At 49.5% G+C, this 19892-nt stretch overlaps 1 protein-coding gene across 1 annotated transcript in view; it reads right to left on the bottom strand.

The window, feature by feature from the left end:
• Positions 1-10284: 10284 nt before the first annotated feature.
• Positions 10285-19892, bottom strand: part of DMBT1 (deleted in malignant brain tumors 1) — a 63371-nt gene continuing 53763 nt past the window's right edge. The window contains 5 exon segments of the mRNA XM_063624018.1: positions 10285-10410; positions 10413-10654; positions 13325-13713; positions 16563-16747; positions 17670-17878. Coding sequence (XP_063480088.1) covers positions 10379-10410; positions 10413-10654; positions 13325-13713; positions 16563-16747; positions 17670-17878 — 1057 coding nt within the window. The 3' untranslated portion in view covers positions 10285-10378.

A 19892-nucleotide genomic window follows, 5' to 3' on the forward strand; every position in this document is an offset into this window, starting at 1 on the left:
GAAGAAAGAAAGAGAAAGAAAGAAAGAAGAAAGAAAGAAAGAAAGAAAGAAAGAAAGAAAGAAAGAAAGAAAGAAAGAGAAAGAAAGAAAGAAGGAAAAAGAAAAGAAAGAAAAGGAAGAAAAGGAAGGAAGGAAGGAAGGAAGGAAGAAGGATCAACATCAACCTACTTTCACATTGCTCCTTATATCGAAGGTGATTGCGGACACCCACAAATGTAGGCTTAAGAAACTTTTATTACAATTATCCAGGCTTATACAGTTCAAGGCTGTATGCCAACTGATGAATTTATTTGTTTGAAGAAAAAATGTCCAAGGCAGAGGGAAGGGTGATGTGAGCAAGATGGCAGAATAGGAATCCCCAGCTCTCACTTCTCCACAAAACAACAATTTAGCAACCATTCACAGATACACATACCTTTAAGGAAGCTTCAGGACCCAGGTAGGAGGTTATGACACACCACTGGAACGTAAGAGTATAGAAATCTGCTTCTAGAAGGTATGCCTGTGTCCCAGGAACAGGTCAGCTATCATAGACTCAGCCACAGACTCAAAACTAGCCTGCATAGTCAACTCTAGCCCTGCTTTCCATAGTGTTAAAGGCAGTCTCTTTTCTCTGGGGACCCCACAGAAACTATACTCACCCACACCCAGGATAACAGGACTGCCAACCATGGACCCAACTGAAGACATGAAAGAAGCCCCATGACCAAGGGCCATCCCAGCTTGACTGCAGTCTCAGAGGCAGCATATCTCTCTTGAAACCCAGTAGATCTTTTCCTACAAAATCCAGTCTTTAAAGATCAGAAGAGGCGACTGCTCCTTCAGATGCACAGACACCAATGCAAGATTACAAGAACCATGAAAAATCAGGCAAACATGATTTCATCAAAGGAAACTAATTAGGCTCCAGTAACCAACTCTAAAGAAGTGGAAATCCATTAACTACTTGACAAATAATTCGAATAATTGTCTTGAAGTTCATTGAAAAGAACAGATCTAGTACTACATGAAATCTATGAAACAACAATGAACAAAATTATAAGTTCATTTAAAAAATAGAAACCATAAAAAAGAAACAAGCAGAAATCCTACGCTGAAGAATACAGTGACTGAGCTGAAAAACTCAAGAGATCTTCAACAGTAAGCTTGATTAGCAGAAGAATCAGTGAACTCAAACACATGTTATTTGAAATCATCTGGTTAGATAAACAAAAAGAAGAAAGATGAAAAAGCGGGGGAAAAGACTGTGGGACTTATGTGACACCGTCAAGTAAACCAATGTACATATTCTGAGAATTTCAGATGCAGAAAAGAGACAGAAAAGGGAGAAAAACATATTTAAGAAAATCATAATTGAAAATTTCTGATATCTAGGCAGAGAAATGGACATCCAGATTCATGAAGATCAAAGGCTCCCAATAGGTTGAATCCTAAAAGATTTACACTGAGACACAATATAATTAAATTTTCAGTAGTCAAAGAGAGAATTTTGAGAGCAACGAGAAAAGCAACTTATCATATACAAAGGAGCTTCCCTTAAGTCTATGAGTTAATTTCTCAGCGGAAACTTTGCAGGCCAGGGGAGACTGGGATAATTATATATTCAAAATACTAAAAGACAAAAAGTCAGTCAACCAAGAATACTTTAGACAGGAAAACTGTCCTTTGTAAACGAACGAAAAATAAAGACTTTCCCAGACTAACCATAACCAAGGCAGTTCACCAGTTCATCACCACTAGACCTTCCCTACAAGAAATGCTAAAACGAATTATTCAAATTGAATTGAAAAGAGACTAAAAAAGTGAAAGTCTAAATTTCATTGCTAAAGGTTTTCCAGTCTTCTGTGTTTGATGATTGTTGCAGCATCTGGACCTCCTCTTCCCTATAGCCTTGTCCAGAGGCTCTAGAGTGACCAGCCATTCTGGCTTGTCTGGGATTGAAGGGTTCCAGAACTTGAGATTTTCAGTGCTAAAACTGGAAAAGTCCCAGGAAAATAGTACTGAATTGGTTCCCCTACCAAAGTTCTGGGTGTAATTTAAAGGAAAATCCAGTGATCAGAGGAAGGGAGAAGAGACAGAGATTTTATTAACCAAATCCCAGGAAAATAGTACTGAATTGTTTCCCCTACCAAAATTCTGGATGTAATTTAAAGGAAAATCCAGTGATTAGAGAAAGGGAGAAGAGACAGCAATTTTATTAACCAGACAGCCATCCTGACACAGTGGGAGCCAACCAGATCCTGACCAAACTTAACCAGAGAGAGGCTTCCACAAAGATTTAAGAGTTCCAGTAGCTTCCTGATACTCCCTCACCAACTCCACTGCTCTCCTCACAGCACACAGAAGGCATCCCTCTGGGAGAAGGTGACAAGCTGGGACAGTCACTGTGGGTCTCTATCCTGAGAAGTTACTGATCCTGTGTCCCCTGTGAGTTTCTTCATAATCTTCCACCCCCGCCCACCCCTCCAATACAAAAGTCTGAGCTTGGCACTATGCCTAGGCGCCCCAGGCCAACACTCAGCCCTCCAGTATTTACATACTTGGGAGAAGACAGGTATCAAGAAGCAGATTCTCCATCTTTGCCACCTGTAGTCCCATACGTAGAAAGCTGCAGTGGTGCATGGGGTGGAGGTGGGTTGGTTGAGGAGAGATTCTAACTCATCAGAACACAGGAAAGCCTGGGTGGCTCTGCACCCATTCCAAGCCTCCTTGACCATGGAGAGCTCCCCAGCAGGCTGTGAATGAGGATGGAGCAAATTTTGAAAGTGTTCACTCTTCTCGTTCCCTGCTAGCTCTGTACAAATCTTAGATCTCAATCAGATGAGTCATAACCCAGCATGGTGGCCTCACTCTGCCTTGGCCTCTCTTTTGTCCTGAGCAGCTGTCCCAGGCCAAGCCCTTTGGGCCATCAGTGCCCCCACATGACTCCATCACTTAATCTTGGAGCTTAAGCCTCTTGGAAGATGCTGTTGCAGAAACAAATGTTTGTCTCTGACTCAGCAGGGAGGCTGTTCCTCATTTCGAAGCTTGGACAAACCATATGGGCTCCCAGGCACTTATAGGTATAGAGTTCCAGGGAAAACAGAACTGTCACCTGAAGGTTGGCTCAGGCCAGATATCCAAAGATGGGGCTGAGGGATATCAGACTTCCTCATGGCTAAGAGGAGCACGAGAGGGAATTTGGTGCTGGACTCAGGCAGAGGGAGATGAGGCAGGACTCTGACGTGTGCCATCCCATAGCCTCCACCACCTGGCTCTCCGTCTTTGGCCTGCCCCTAACCTGCACCTGGACAGCTTTCCCTTCCCCAGGGGCCAAGAGTAGGCCAAGTGCCACAACCACTGCTTTCATCAAAGCCTGTGGGAGCTTCCCAAGGCATCTCCTTGCCGAGGTAGCTTTGGATTCCACACTTGCTAAAATACAGATGCTTTCCAAAAAAATGTAATGCCAGTGAAGGAAACTTGAACATGGTGGCAGGCCAATGAAGGCTTTTTCCAAGCTCTCCTAGTGTATTTGCCCCTTTCTGGGTGAGCTGTAGGCAGTGGGCCGTTGTGAAATCTTTAACAACAAGCTCTGGGAAGGGGGAAGCTTCCTTTGTAGCGTGACTTCCATGGTGTGAATCGTCCCCCCCTGGCCATTTTATGCCAGCAATAAGACGCCACTGCATGTGGAGCTGGGAGAGCTGGGCAGTCACTCCGCAGGGGACAGTGTTTCCAGCAGACAGACACAATGTGATGTAAATATCCTTGGGCACAGTAATAGTAAAATGGAGTCAAATAACCAGAAACTGCTGAGTTTTGGTATTTAATATTTTTATTTTTAATATAATTTACTCAATTGTAAGACTCTACAATTTAATTTTTAATAATGGCGATCTAACATCCAGCTTGTATGATTTCTGAAAATGCAGCATTTCACAGACACAGGTTTCCCGAGAGGACCTTCTCCCTCCAGTCAGTGCACACCTGAGTGGCCTCACCAAGCACTCGGGACACTAAGTACTCCAACCAACACAGGCAATGGGGAGAGACGCTGAGGCCAAACGTTTCATCCCCTACAGGAAACAACCATTGGCTGGGGCGGTCCCTGATTCCCACACACCAGAAGCCATTCAGGTGCCATCAAACCTGCAGAGGATAGAGCCCCTGCCCAGGGCAGAATCCCTTACTAGCCACTGCAGGGATTCGGATGCCAGGAACAGGGATAGAGGGGACGAGATTTCAAGCAGCTGCTGGATGCCACCTTCAGCCTGTGGTAGGGACCAGGCAGAAAGGGTAGCTACCATCCACTCTGTTGTCAGACAGTAGATCAGATTCTGTCCCATTGAAGTATTGGAAAGGAGCCAGTACAGGCTTTCACAAGAGTCCTTTATTAGAGCTGAAAACTGTGGAACCCCTTCCTGTAATGGACAACCACTGGCGCTCACAGCAAGCACAGTAACAAGTTCTTCAGGAATAAAATAGCTCCAAGGTTGTTCTGCAGCGCCCTCTGGCACTGGCAGATGGGATAACAGGAGGGTGGTGAGATGCTGTGGTTCGAAGGGGCTGGAGAGCAGCCTATGTCCCTACAAGGTCACAGGAGACAGCTCAAAACAGGTGCCATGTGGCCCGGCCTTGTGTTCCCCTGGCCCCTGGTTGTCAGTCACTCTGCTGAGGGTGGAGCCTGGGGCAGGATCACTGGGCTGTGAGCAGGTCCTGGAGGTGCGGAGAACTTGGAGGAGCCACCACAGGTCACGTGAGTAGTCCCGTGGGGCCAGCTGGGGTGTGGGTGTGGTGTCGACATCACAACCCTCCTATAAGCCCTCCTTTTGCACCTGGTACCACACCCTACACAGGAGCTGCAGACAGGAGTGTGTCTGATGCAGTTCTCTGTGCAAACTCAATGTGAGGCCAGGCCTCCTGGGCTCCTGGTGCCTTGGGGATGATGGAACAGGGAGGAGGGACCAGAAGTCAGTGACCCCGACTCAGACCCCAGCTCTGCCACTCGCTACCTGAACCCTGTGCAGTTCTGTGCTGACTTGCCTCTCTCAGCCTCAGTTTCCATCCCTGCCAGGTGAGAATAATACCTGGCCACACAGAGGATTAGAGGATTATGTATGTCCAAGGAGCCAGGCTGGCCGAAGATGCTTAATCAGTGTTTCCTCCATGCCATGTTCTTATGGATGGCAGAGGCTGGGGCAAATGTGAATCAGCAGAAATGAGGCACTTTAGGTCAGTGGGATTTTGTTATGGTCTTTCGGGACTTGGAAAGTAGATCTTGCAGGCCCACTCAGGGGAAGCCTGCTGAGACCCCGGCCCCAGGGTCCCCCTCACCCTCACAGCAGGGACCCATAGTCTCCAGTGCTCCTTCTTAAGCACAGGGCACAACCTGGACTCTCTCAGAGGGATTTAAGGAGCCTAAACCAGCAGCTCTCAGTCTTGGAACAACCTGAGTCTGGTGGGTCACCAATGTCCAGGCCTACCCTCTGGTTAGATTCTGATCTAACTGGCTTGGATGCAGCCTGGCAGCAGCAGGTTCAAAAGCCCCTGGGCCATTCTCATGTGCAGTAGAGTTGAGCACCCTTGCCTCAAACCACAGTCTCAGTTGCTGGGAATCACAGCCACTTGGTGTCAGCCCAATCCTCCCTGAGTGTGGTGATGTGGTGTGGATGGGGAGGATGAGTCCCCGCTCCCAAGCAAGCCCGCTTCTCTGTGTCCCCTGTGACTGGACCCTCAGTCACACTCTGACAGCTTTAGTCCAGAGCCCCTGTCACCAGTGGCCCTGTCTTCTGCTCTACCTGTCACCTGGACCTCACTGCCTCTTGCTACCAAACTCATCTGTCCCTACTAGCCACTGTCCTGGCTGGGCCCTGCTGATAAAGGGGCCATTATCTCCTTCCTTGAGAGGCTGCCAAGTGGCTAAGACTGTGGTGGTTATCTGTGAAGAAGCACTGGCTACTGGGGCTATTTTTAAGGAGAGAGGACACTTCAGGAGGTGGAAATGTTTCCAGTGGAAATAAATTTCCCCTTTATAATGGTGACCCCTGCATGACCCCTCTTTGTATCCACAGGTTCAAGTACAGAGCCTGGCTTGGGGCTGGCACCCATGGGGACCACTCAGGGGAAGCCTGCTGAGCCCCCAGCCCCAGGGTCCCCCTCACCCTCACAGCGGGGACCCACAGCCTCCACTGCTCCTTCTCAAGCACAGGGTACAACCTGGACATTCATGAATGAGTGAATGAATGAATGAATGGAGTTGGGATTCCATGTTGGGTTCCCAGACTCTGAACTTTTTTCAATTCTTGGATGTCTGACTTGCCACTTTGTTACTCTAATTGACGTGTATCTCAAACCCGCACGCCACTCCAGCTTCCTGCTGCATCTGCATCTGCGCAGATCTAGTCCTGGGCTGGCGCCTGCATTCCACTGCATTGACATTGCTTTTCAGGGCAGACTCATGGTCACAGGGGGACCCTCAAGGCTTTCCTTAACTGCCCCAGCCTGGGAGGTTAAGGGTGAGTGTTGGGGGTGATAGCAAGGAGAATGGAAACCAATAAGAGACAGTCCCTGGGGCCCCCTAGCTCCTCTGACTCCTAGTAGGGCTCAGGACTCACTCTGCATCCCCCAGAGGCTCATGGTCTCTCACCACAGCTGCCGGTGGTGGGCAGCTCTAGGGCAGCCCTAGTCAGAGCTGGCAGCTATGGCCAAGTCTCTGTGGAATTCTCTGTCCCCTCATGCTGGGGTTTCCCCTGTAGCTGTTGCCCTGCTGGGATCTCATGCAGCTCAACTCACACATCCAGAGTTAGGCTGTCTTAGCTGTCCCCTCTTGGGACAAGGGTCCTGAGATTGGCTTCATGGGGCAAACACTGGCATTGCCAGGGCAGTACACAAAAGCTCCCATTCCTGCCAAGCCTGACCTAGCAGTCCTGAGCCTGATTTCTCTCTGATTTTCTAGGCAAATTTACTGCTTCCTTGGAACCCAGCTCATCGCTTTGGTTCTTCTGAGCTCCTTGGGTCACCTGTCAATCTCCTTCTCTCTGGAGACCTCATGCAAACAGGACTCCCTTCCTAAGGGCCCTAAGGAGTTTGCTTCTTTCCCTGAACTGCCCCAGCCCACAGTTCTGGAGATGATGTGTCAAAAACCAAAAGAGGCAGTTCCCTAGAGAAATGGAGGCAATCATCTTTAATTTTCAATCACAGCCACTGAAACTTATGATGCAGTTAGCATTCTTGTCTTTCTCCAGGCTGCATCCTGCATATCCTGCTTTGGGAAGGACCAAAACATTCCAAGGACACTGGGAAGACACACGAACTGCCCCTTCTCATTCTGTATGACAACCACCCCACCTGTCTGCTTAATTTGAAGGGATCTAGTTCTTAGCGGAAACAAAGGAAACAGTGGCCAAACTGACACTTACTCTGAAAAAGGTTCTTTATTCAGCTGGCTCTACCCTAAGGAAAGGCTGGGATTTATGCTACAGGCCTAAGAAGCGAGCTTATAAAAGGTCAGAAAAGAGGCTGGGTGCAGTGGCTCACACCTGTAATCCCAGCACTTTGGGAGGCCTAGGCAGACAGATCACTTGAAGTCAGGAGTTTGAGACCAGCCTGGCCAACATGATGAAACCCCGTCTCTACTAAAAATACAAAACTTATCTGGGTGTGGTTTAGCGTGTCTGTAATCCCAGCTACTAGGGAGGCTGAGGCAGAAGAATCTCTTGAACCCGGGAGACGGAGGTTGCAGCGAGTTGAGATTGTGCCACTGCACTCAAGCCTGGGCAACAGAGCAAGACTCTGTCTCAAAAAAAAAAAAAAAAGGCTCAGAAATTCCACCTAGAGAAAGCTCTGCTGTTGCTAATGTTTGACTTAGAGTTGCAGGTGAGGCTTTAGACGTTAGCATCTGTTTACCTTTGACATTTTGACCCAGTACTGAGCCTTTGGATCTGGGGAAAACCTCGCTCCACCTTTCTTCACCCCACCTCCACCCACCCCATCTTTCTTCACCCCACCTCCACCCACCCCACCATACACCTGTGCCAAGGTAAACGGAGTTCAGGTGCTGCTGGGCGCCAAGCTCTGCACCCTCGTTTCTTCCATCCTCTCTCGGGTGCCTGGGCTGGCAGAGCCAATATCTAAACACCTTCTCTGGGCTTCACATCTTGGAGCTCAGAGGCCGGCCACTGGTGCCGTGTGTCTTTCTCCCCAGGGTGAAGGCTGCCACAGCCAGGACCACAGCCAGGAAGACCCCAGCAGAGATGGCAGTGCTGTGATAGCTCCCCTGGGAGCTGGCTGTCTCCTCCACATCAGCCACCAACACATCTGGGAAGGAGAGGAGACCACAGTAACAGAGAGAGGACCAGGACAGAGCCTGGCAGACGAGGAGAGGAAGACAAGTAAAGGCCGCGGCCCCCTGGGCATGGTAAAGGCAATCACAACTGTTTGGTGGGAAGGGATAAAAAACTTGGAGAAGGAAGTGCTGAACGGGAAACTGAGGCCAGACCCCAATGGGCAGCTGACTGTCAGACTAGAGGGATTTCACGTTTGTCAGCCAAGGAGAGTCAGGGAAGGTTTTCTTAGCAGGAACTGGGAACTGGGCTTTGGGAGAACAAATCTGGCCTGAGGCTCCAGATGGATGGGAGGGGAGAGAGTTGGGCATTTTAGACCAGCTGAGAAATGATTACAAAAGTAATCATGTAGTGAGCTACTACAGCAGCTGCAGGGAACAGGAGGGAGAGGAGGGAAGTGACCCTGTGCCCGCAGGCGCCTTCGCCCTGCCCTGATGTCCTTTGCTCCTCACTCCGACCCCACTGCATGCACCATTCATGAGACTTATTCTGAATTGCATCTTTTCCTGCAAGACTTTATCTGCCTCCTGGTGCATAACGGTCCTTCATTAAACATGCATTGAATGAATGAACAAGTGAGGAAAGAGTCTGGAATCAGCTGGACATAAAGACGGCCTGAATAGGAATCAAGAGGAGAGAGAGCTGTCAAAGATGCCCCATGGGCAGTGCCCTGACCAAGGAGAGGGCTTGTGACAACTACTACTGCCCCACACACCTCCAACACCATGGCCACCACATCCGTTGACGTGGCCCCAGACTGGGCCAGAAATCCTGGGCATCACTCTGCAAACATTCATTCCCTCGTCCATGCCCACAACACAGCAGCACAGCATCACAGCAACACAGCCACACAGCCGCACAGCCGCACAGCAGCACAGCCGCACAGCATCACAGCAGCACAGCAGCACAGCCGCACAGCCGCACAGCAGCACAGCCGCACAGCCGCACAGCCGCACAGCCGCACAGCAGCACAGCAGCAGAGCATCACAGCATCACAGCAGCACAGCCGCACAGCATCACAGCATCACAGCATCACAGCATCACAGCAGCACAGCAGCACAGCATCACAGCATCACAGCCGCACAGCCGCGCAGCCGCACAGCCGCACAGCCGCACAGCAGCGCAGCCGCGCAGCCGCACAGCCGCACAGCCGCACAGCCGCACAGCCGCACAGCCGCACAGCCGCACAGCCGCACAGCATCACAGCAGCACAGCAGCACAGCAGCACAGCAGCACAGCAGCACAGCCACGCAGCCGCGCAGCCGCACAGCAGCACAGCAGCACAGCAGCACAGCAGCACAGCCGCAGAGCACAGCAGCACAGCAGCACAGCCACACAGCACAGTAGCACAGCCGCACAGCACAGCCGCACAGCCGCACAGCAACACAGCATCACAGCAGCACAGCAGCACAGCAGCACAGCCGCACAGCCTCACAGCCGCACAGCAGCACAGCCACACAGCAGCAGGTGCACTCCCTGTTCTAGAGAAGAAAAGTGACATGGCTTGTGCCGAGCAGAGCCTGCCAATGATCAGGACAAATCCATACAGCTGGTGTCCCCACGGCCCTGTCTAGACTCTGATGTCAACACGTCTGCTGTTATAGTCATTATCATTGTGAGGAATACCGTCATCATTGGTGTTGTTAACATGGGTGACAGTAACAGGAGTAACAAAAACTACCATTTACCAGGCACTCAATGACTTGCACCAGGAACAGGCTGAGGCGGTTTCACCAAAATTCCTTTATGTAACCCTCTCAACAGTGCTAAGAAGTAAGTATTGACATTTTCATTTTGCAGATGAGAAGCACGGATTCTGGGACATCAGGTCTATGGGCCATCCAGGTCAGAACTCTCTTGACCTCGCCCTGCAACGGGTCCTCCAAGGACCATGAGCCTTGGGGGAGGCGGGAACCAGGTCTGATTCAACTCTGTATGACCAGGTGCAGCACAATGTAGGGCTCAATATGAGTTGGAATATGACACCAAGAGAAACATCCCAAGTCCCCGAGAGTCAGGGGTCTGCGCCCTGGTGGGCAGTGGGGTCTCACAGCGACCACCTACCGAGGCTCCTCTTCTCGGCGTGGGGGGTCTGCAGCTGGATGGGACCCAGGACGACGTCCACCTTTTCCTGGTAGGAGCCCACATCCCTCTTGGACCTCACCACACAGCCTCGGTAGCAGCGGGAAGAGGAGTCATATGCTCTGCACACCACCATTTTACAATGCAGGTACACGGAGGGGAAGCGGTTCAGGAAGTGGAAGGCCCTGAACCGGAAGCGGGCAATGCGAGGAGACGGCTGGGAATAGGGTCCGTAGGTGTCATCCCTCACGCATCTGGAAGAGAACAGTAGCCCCTTAGCTCTCATCAAGGCCCAATTCTTCCTTCATGACTCAGTTGTACCAGGTGAGGAACTCCACAGCCTGTCCTCACTGCCCCTGCCTCCTGCCCACCTCACCTTCCTTCTGTCAGAATGTGTGGATCAGACACTCACTGTGGGGCCTGCGGACAAATCCTGGCAGCTCCGGCACCTCACCGCCATCCTTAGGCAGCAAAGCCTGCGAGGGCTTTCCCGATAGACAAGCAGGCCCCATACTGCACACTGGGTTGAGGCCTAATCCCACAATGACCACATGCTCCATGCACCCAGGTAAACCAGATGAGTCAGGGAAGTAGCTGGAGTTTGGTGCCCAGGAGCGGGACCCGGAGACAGGGCAGAAAAGTAAATGACCTTCCCTTCTCTCTCCTGGTGTCAGGGCCAGGCAAGGTCTCATTCGGCTTCACTCTGAGTACAGTGCCCTGGCCCTCCCTCTCCCAGGGCCTCTCTCTCCTGACCCTCCTCAGCCTGCCTTGAGCCCCATGCAGCTCTACTTTCCACATTGGCCTGTGAACCCTCCAGGAGCCCCTACACCGATATCAACCCCCTCCTCATTCCCTTGGGCACCTCCTCTCAGCACGGGTCAGAAGGAAAATAACCTAAGGATATGCTTACAGGAATTTTCCTAAGATATGGAAGAAGCAGCTCACACTAACTCAGTTATTATAGATTGGTGGGATTTTGAAGGGCGTGGCAAAGAGAACAGCCAGGAAAGCTGGCCCACTGGCCTAGGCTGGGCATTTCTCATGGGTGGTGGATGTGGTCTCCAGGGCAGTCTGGCTCAGCCTGGGAACACGGCCAGGATCTGCTCCCCTCCTTCCGTCTTCTAGAGCCTCCTTCCTTCCTCTATAGGCAACCCAAATTCTCTCAAATACCAAGTTTTCTTTTTCTTTCTTTTCTTTTCACAGTAGCTCCCTTAGTGGCAAAGGAGGAAGCAAAAATAGCCAGAGGCTTGTTCAGAGGTGGGACACTTCGGAAAAAGTTCAGGGTCACTCAGAAGCCCCCAGGCAGTCATTGCATTTGCCATAAAACCCTGCCATTCAGGGCTCCACGCAGACCAGAATGCCACAGCGAAGCCGCAGCCAAGACTCCACCTCAGAATCACTCAAGATTTTGTAAATGTAACATACCCAAGCCCCACCAGGCCAAATTGAGAATTTATGGGTGGGGCCTGGGCAGGGTGTGTTTGGAGCCCCAGGTCATTCTAATGGACATCCAGGTGGATGATCTAGTTGATGGCCAGGTGTAGCCAATAAGTCCCTGTGCTCCAGGTATAGCCAGGATACATCTACCCCTGCACACACATCCCCGTCTTCCCAGCAAATTGCATTGTCATATAGAAATGGCAGGATTTAACCAGAAAGAATCCTTTGGCAAGGAAGAACTAAGGTCACCCACTCGTTTTCATTAATGTCAATCAATTCACACAAATTCAAAAGTCACCTTATGACTATTTGTACAAAGGGAATCTGGTTAAGCTTTCTCCCCTCCTCTCAGCCACCAAGGGGGCTGCTGTGAATTGAACTAACTGCATAGACTGTGAACAAGGTGAGCCTCAACACCTGCTTACTGAATTGACATATGTTCACACGGTGCCTGGAAAGAGGTGCTATGTTTAGCATATCAAGAGGGTGTCGAATTGAATCTGCCCACCTCTAATTCCTAGTAGAACCCTTTACCCTATTGGTATAACTTCTCTTGGAAGGCAATGGCTACTGAAGTGTCCAGGTCTATATTGTAAGCCAAGAAGTGTGGTACACACCCATCAACAGAGACTTCAGAGGGGGCTGGAGTTGCACATCACGGTGTCATCATGAGTGCAGAAGAGTCAAACCCCACTTCACCCACATGCAGTCATCCAGGGAAGCTGGGCTATAGTAGAGCAGCCCAGCCTGCACACCCTCTGGCCCCAGCCTGACATCTCTGGCCTGACCTCTGCACCTCCTGAGCTTGACTGGAACCCGTGGACTCCCAGAGCTTCTATTCCCAGGCTGAAGGAGGGCAGCAGGACTCCTGCCATCTTCAGTGCACATTCCTGGTGGACCACCTGCCACACACTCTCTGTGCTCAGTGCCACATCCAATCTCTCTCATCTCATCCTCCCAACAGCCTTATGATGTGCGTGTCATTATCCCCACTTGACAGGCGAGCAACTGGTCCATAGAGCTGCTTTCACTGGCCCAGAATCATGCAACTGGCACGTGGCAGGGCTGGCATTTCAACCTTGGTCTGCTCCAAATCAATGCTTTTCCCAATATACGCAGGTCTTTTTAACCGTATGGCTGGAGTTCAGTCACCTAGAGTCTAATCCCGGTTTACAGCTAACCTGCTGAGTGAACACTGCTGAGCTGTTCTATTCTCCAGACACCCATCTCCCCAGATGTTAACTGGAGATGATACATGGTCATCCTACCTGAAGAGAAATCAGGGATGTGATACAGAACACAGAGTAAAAGCACCTCAAAGGTAAAAGCTACAGGACGTCACTACATGTAGAAAGGGATCTAGTTAAGCTTGAAATACTGGGAACTGCAGTTCATCAAAATTTGCATTCTTCAAGCCTTTGGGGCTACTCATGTTTGAGTTATCAAGTAAAGGTTTAAGGCCATCACATAAAGACAGTCCTTACCCACTCCGGATTAGATCGTAAGTCAAAGACGTGAAGTCATTGGAGTATGGTGATGCCACGCAGGTGTCCACAAACAAGGTGAGTGCAGCATCAGAATGGAGGATTTCAGCCTGAACGTACAAGTCCTGGTTCAGGTCCACGTAGTAAGGGTGGCTGGTCACAGGATACAAGAAAGAGGAGGAAGTATAAAAGGAAATGTTCACGTCAAAATTGCCATACTGGACTTTCTCGACCTGGATGGTGTCATTAGCAATGTACATGGTGTTGACCCAGGTGTTCTGAAGCATCCTGCAGCTGACGTGAATACGGAGGTCCTTCCTCCTCTTGATGATGCCACCTGAGACAGCTGCTGTGAGGAAGTTGGAATAGTCGATGGTGTCATTGTCTGCCTAGGAGAGGCAGGCAAGAGAGCAGAGTCAGGCACATGTCACCTGCTAAGAGAATCCCATAGCTGATTTGGGTGTGAATGAGAGGGACGTGACTCAACAAGACTTCCACCCCTCCCAGAACCACTCAGAGATGGCCATGGCACGTGCCTATCCTTTGGCTATGAGCCAGCACAGGGCGCCAGAGCTCACACTCTGGGTTTAGGTCTGGGGAAGACCCACAGGAAGGGGTCCATGTTGTCCACCTGCTCTTAGTGTACATTTTCTGACTTTAAACTCTTAAAAAAATTTTTTTTTGGCTTTATATTTCAGTGCCAACAGTTGTCACAATAAACCATATGACTTAAACCATATGACCACAATAAACCCTTTTGTCAGGCCTCTGAGCCCAAGCCTGCACATATACATCCAGATGGCCTGAAGTAACTGAAGAATCACAAAACAAGTAAAAATGGCTGGTTCCTGCCTTAACTGATGACGTTACCTTGTGAAATTCCTTCTCCTGGCTCAGAAGCTCCCCTACTGACCACCTTGTGACCTCCGCCCTGCCTGCCAGAGAACAACCCCCTTCGACTGTAATTTTCCACTACCTACTCAAATCCTATAAAACGGCCCCACCCCTATCTGCCTTTGCTGACTCTCTTTTCGGACTCAGCTCGCCTGCACCCAGGTGATTAAAAAGCTTTATTGCTCACACAAAGCCTGTTTGGTGGTCTTTTCACACGGACGCGCGTGACAGTATGACCCTTCTTACTCTTTCAAAGACGCTCTCAAGTGCTTTCCATCGAATCCTGTACATTAACATGATCATTTGCATGGATGTCACATTTGCCTATGGTGCCTACAATGGAGGTAAATTCTGGATCCACTCCAGATAATGAACGTGGAGTGCAGATTTATTTCTTGGTCAGAAGAAGCAGTTCTAATTTTAGATTAAAATTCGCTATCACAGGCCAGCCTGGTGGAGCTGTGGGAAGCTCCAGCCATGGATGGCACAGCCCTACTTCTGTGTCCCAGACTCACAGCTCATGGCCATATGGTCCTGGGCAAGTGGCTTACCTTCTGCAAGCCTCCATTGCCTCGTAATTAAGTGGGAATAAAGTTGTCCTGAGAATTTTAAAAGTTATATAGCACACTTAGTTCAGTGTCTGATATCTGTATGAGCTGTTAATAATACTATATCAACTCTTAGGCTCAGGACCAGGGGTACTGGGGTTGCAAAGATGAACAAAACATTGACCCTGCCCCTGAGGCACTCAGTGTGATAGGCAATATGGTTATTTAAAGAAATAGAGGAGGCCAGGAGCAGTGGTTCATGCCTGTAATCCCAGCATTTGGGAGGCCAAGGCAGGAGGATCACTTGAGCTCAGGAGTTCGAGATCAGCCTGGGACACATAGCAAGATCCCACCTCTACAGAAAAATTTTTTTTAATTAGCTGAGTGTGGTGGTGCATGCCTATAGTCCCAGCTACTCTGGAGGCTGAGGCTGGAAGATCGCTTAAGCCCAGGAGTTCAAGTCTGCTGTGAGCTATGATGCACCCCTGCCTGGGCATCCAGCCTGGGCAACAGAATGAGAACCTGTCATTAAAAAATTAAATTAAAATAAAAATAAATAAATGAGTGGAGGAATAAGAATGTGGCATGTGCTGTGCATGATCAGCCAAGTTAGAAGAAACGGGGCTGACAGAGCTGTCTGGCTGCTCCAAACGGGTGTGAATGGGTGTGAATGGGTGTGATCGGGTGAATGGGTATGAATGAGTGTGATCGGGTGTGAATGAGTGTGATCGGGTGTGAATGAGTGTGAGCAGGTGTGATGGGGTGTGAACAGGTGTGAATGAGTGTGAACGGGTGTGAACGGGTGTGAATGGGTGTGGAGGATCCTCAGCGGGGCCGCTCGGGCAGTCTCCAGGCTGCACATTGGGCATAGGAACAATGGTCACCTTCAGTGGACTGACTTCCACTGACCAGACTCACAGCAAGCCAGAACCCAACACAATTAAGGCCAGGCCTTCACTGGGGGAGTATGACAAGGACTAATCACAGCATCTGCCACTTGTAAGGTGACTAACTGTCCTCATTTGCCTGGGAGTGAGGGGTTTCCTGGAACGTGGGACTTCCTATGCTAAAATCTGCCAAGTCCCAGGCAAATCACAGAAATCTGTGCTGTGGTAGGGGCTGTTGAAAACTTCAGTATAATCATAGTTGCAGCCACCTTCAAGCCTGTAGAGAAGGGACACATCATTTTGGCTTCACTTTCACCCCAAATTGGATGCAGGGGGCCATCTTAGATGGTGATAGCTCAACAAATGGTAGCTGCAGAGGCCAATTGACTGTGGAGCTAACGAAGCTGAAGCTTTTGGGCCCCCTCTTCCCCGCCTAGTGCAATGTGCAGGCCTCCTCCAAGGCCTAGCAATGTGTTTGCACAGCCATACGTTTTTGCAAAGTTTATAAAAGTTCATAGATACTGCATTCTTTGACTTAATGAGGCCCCTGCCCATCTCAACACCTGCCCCTCACCCCTGACCCTAACTGTATAAGCTTCGGGCCCTGCAAAATCCGGAGCTGCTCCAGGAGCTGCTGTTGTTACTGCTGATGGGAGTGGCGGCCTGCCAGAAGCCCTCTCTGCTGGACACCGCTGGAGATACTCTGCCTGCTCAGCTTCCTTCCTCCTATTTGGAAGTGGGCTGCAGCCATATCATAGCACCAAAGGTTTTTTGTCTTCCTTTATTCCAATTATGTCCTGATTATACCAAAATCATAATTTCCTCATCCCCAGAATTCAAGAAGCACAGGACATACCACTATAAGAAAGCCTGTGCACTGGGAAATGGAATGGGAAGCCCCGGGCTTACCTGCTTGAAGGTGCCGCAGCCTGAGTAGGGAATTGTGAATATCACCAGGCTCGGCGTTATCTGGGGCCGACACTCGTAGTATCCGTTCCAGGTGGAAATGACAAGGTCACTGGCAGAAAAGCCCAAGGATTGGAGGTAGCTCCTGCTCACGCTGGCTCGCATGTGATTTGGCAGACAGAGCAGATCTGACAGACAAGGACAGATAAGGTACTCAGCCACCGCCCCAGACTCCACAAGTCCTACAGGGCCAGAGGCTCTTCCACTTAAAAAGTGCACAGACCAGGGTGGCTGACAGGGAGGGTCGGCACTTAGGATGTGGGCATAGACCTCACTGCAATCCCCCAAGGACCCTAGGGTCAAGTCAGCCCCACCCTTATGAAAGCCCAAGGAGAGCACGTGGACTCAGGATTTCTCTGATGGAGAATTGGAGGCAGGATTTTTAAATAAGTGGAATGTTTGGCCAAGTTACCACTTATCTATAAAGTAACTGTATGGTCAAATTGTGGGAATATCATGAAACAAGGTCTTTTAGCCATGAAGCAAGTCAATCTTTAATCCTGACTGCATAAGAGACCCTGGATGTCACCTTGCCTGGCCCTTGGCCAATCTACACATCAGTCCATACAGCAACTCAAATCATGGCCATACAGACTCTGCTGGAAGTGACTGAGTGACCTTATCTCAGCCACTTCCAGCCACCCAGCTCAGTCCATCTTCACATAGAAACCAAATGTGTTAGGTCTCAGGCCATGGCCACAGTGTCCCACACTCTGAGAAGGTCACAAGGTTTCAAGCCAAGAGGTCACTTCTGCCTTTGGCACTGACTCATCACTCTCCAGTAAGAGCATCATCTGGGACCCTCTACTTAGTCTCTGCTGACCACAGTAAGACCAATCATCACCCGTCAGCCAGTTCTAGCCCTGACTTTATTTCTGGGCAGCCAGAGTCCCGAGGCCCACTGCTCCTGGCCCCTTTCAGCTGAAAATCAAGCCCTGGTGACCTGAAAGGGTTTCTTCATTTCTTATTTCACAACCACAGGACAGTTGAGCCACAGATGCTCTCAGGATGTCCCCAGTTCCAACAGAGCATTTCCACAAGGGGACTTACTGGTGCTGTCATTGGAAGGACTGGAGTAGTACTCAGCCCGGAACCCTTTCCTCGTGATGCTGCGGTCACTGATGAAGCGAACGGACATGAAGTTGGAGGAAGAAGTGAAGGAGCCTCTGGCCCCATCACAAACTCGAGCAATGAGAGGGGAACTGCGGTAGGGGCCATCGAAAACTTCAATATAATCATAGTTGCAGCCACCTTCAAGCCTGCAGAGAGAGGACACACCATTTGGCTTCATTTCCTCCCAGAATTTGACGCATGGGGTCAGATCTCAGGGTGGGGTCACACCTCTGTGCCAGAAACTCTGACAAAGTTCATCAATGAAAGTCATAGGTCTCCTTGGCTGGGCGCAGTAGCTCACACTTATAATCCCAGCACTTTGGGAGGCCAAGGCAGGTGGATCATCTGAGGTCATAAGTTCGAGACCAGCCTGGCCAAAGTGGTGAAACCCTGTCTCTACTAAAAATACAAAAATTAGCCGGGCGTGGTGGCACAAGCCTGTAGGGTGAGGGAGGCTACTCAGGAGGCTGAGGCAGGAAAATCACTTGAACCAAGGAGGCAGAGGTTGCAGTGAGCCGAGATTGTGCCACTGCACTCCAGTTTGGGCGATAGAGTGAGGCCCTGTCTCAAAAAAATAAAAAGAAAAATAAAAATTGAAAAAGAAGAAAGTCATAAGTCTCCTTAAATCACGAGAGTCTCATCTTCCCTCAACCTCCATGCCTGGGTCTTAGTCCTGCCCTCTGCGGTCACACGTGAAATCTATAGCCCCTCACCTGTCAGCCCTTTACATCAGGAAGGGAAGGTTTCGCATCCTGATTTAGACCATTTTTCTTCCATCGAAAAGTTCCTAGTGCCCCCACAGAATAAAATAAATACGAATGAATTCATAGTGAGAGAAATAATTGAATAAATAAATATTGGGCAAGTCAAATAATCTCTCTAAAGCCTTTCCTATCTACAAAGGCAAAGGAATCTGATCCATGCACGCTGAAGAGGGCTATGGTGAAGCTCAAATAAAACAACATACAGAAAAGGGCTTTGTAAAATGTCACAAATGATGATGGTCATTGCTATCAAGATGCTGGTTAAAAAACCAGGCATGGTCAACCTTTTCCCATAGGACTGCAACAGCTTTAAGTGCAATCTTTGTATTGTAATGACAAAGAGAATAAAATTATGTATCTTTTGCAAAATCCCAAATGAATTACTAAAGCAAAGACTCCAAAGCCCACTGCAAACAGAATTCAAAAGGGAAAACTATTTTGTTCAACAGTGGCTGTTAGAGAAGAAATTAGTGTAGCCCCTTGTTCAGGACACTAGAAAACACTGGTTCCTCTTCACAGTCAGCTGGGCCACCCGCCTCCTTGGATAAATCATATATTAATGTGCTTTTGACAGTAATCCCAGCACTTTGGGAGGCCGAGGTGGGAGGATCACCTGAGGTCAGGAGTTGAAGACCAGCCTGGCCAACACGGTGAAACCCCGTCTCTAATAAAAATATAAAAATTATCCAGGCGTTGTGGCGTGTGCCTGTAAGCCCAGCTACTTGAGAGGCTGAGGTAGGAGAATCGCTTGAACCCGGGAGGCAGAGGTTGCAGTGAGTCGAGACCATGCCACAACACTCCAGCCTCGGTGACAGAGCGAGACGCTGTGTCAAAAAAAAAAAAAAAAAAAGAGAAAGAAAAAGGAAGGTAGGAAGGAAGGAAGGAAGGAAGGAAGGAAGGAAGGAAGGAAGGAAGGAAGGAAGAAAGAAAAGAAAGAAAGAAAGAAAGAAAGAAAGAAAGAAAGAAAGAAAGAAAGAAAGAAAGAAAGAAAGAAAGAAAGAAAGAAAAGTGCTTTTAGTAATGTCCCCTCTGCTTAAAACAATGATTTCTACTTATGATTGGATGCAGAGAAGATACCCTACCCTCTGCAGCAGCAATTCCTCCGTCTCTGCCCGACCCCTGGTGAACTCACATGAAGAAAGGAGAGGGTGGAGAAAAAGGGCTCCACAAAACAGATACAATTGTTCTTTTTGTTTTGTTTTGTTTTCCTGAGACAGGGTCTCATTTTATTCCACAAGCTGGAGTGCACTGGCGCTATCATAGTTCACCACAACCTTCAACTCCCAAGGCTCTGGCGATTCTCCCACCTCAGCCTCCTGAGTAGCTGGGACTACAGGTGCAGGCCACCACGCCTAGCTAATTTTTGTGCTTTTTTGTAGAGATGGGGGTCTCCCTA

Source organism: Symphalangus syndactylus, chromosome 2 (genome assembly GCF_028878055.3).
Source record: "Symphalangus syndactylus isolate Jambi chromosome 2, NHGRI_mSymSyn1-v2.1_pri, whole genome shotgun sequence".
Classification (NCBI taxonomy): Eukaryota; Metazoa; Chordata; class Mammalia; order Primates; family Hylobatidae; genus Symphalangus; species Symphalangus syndactylus.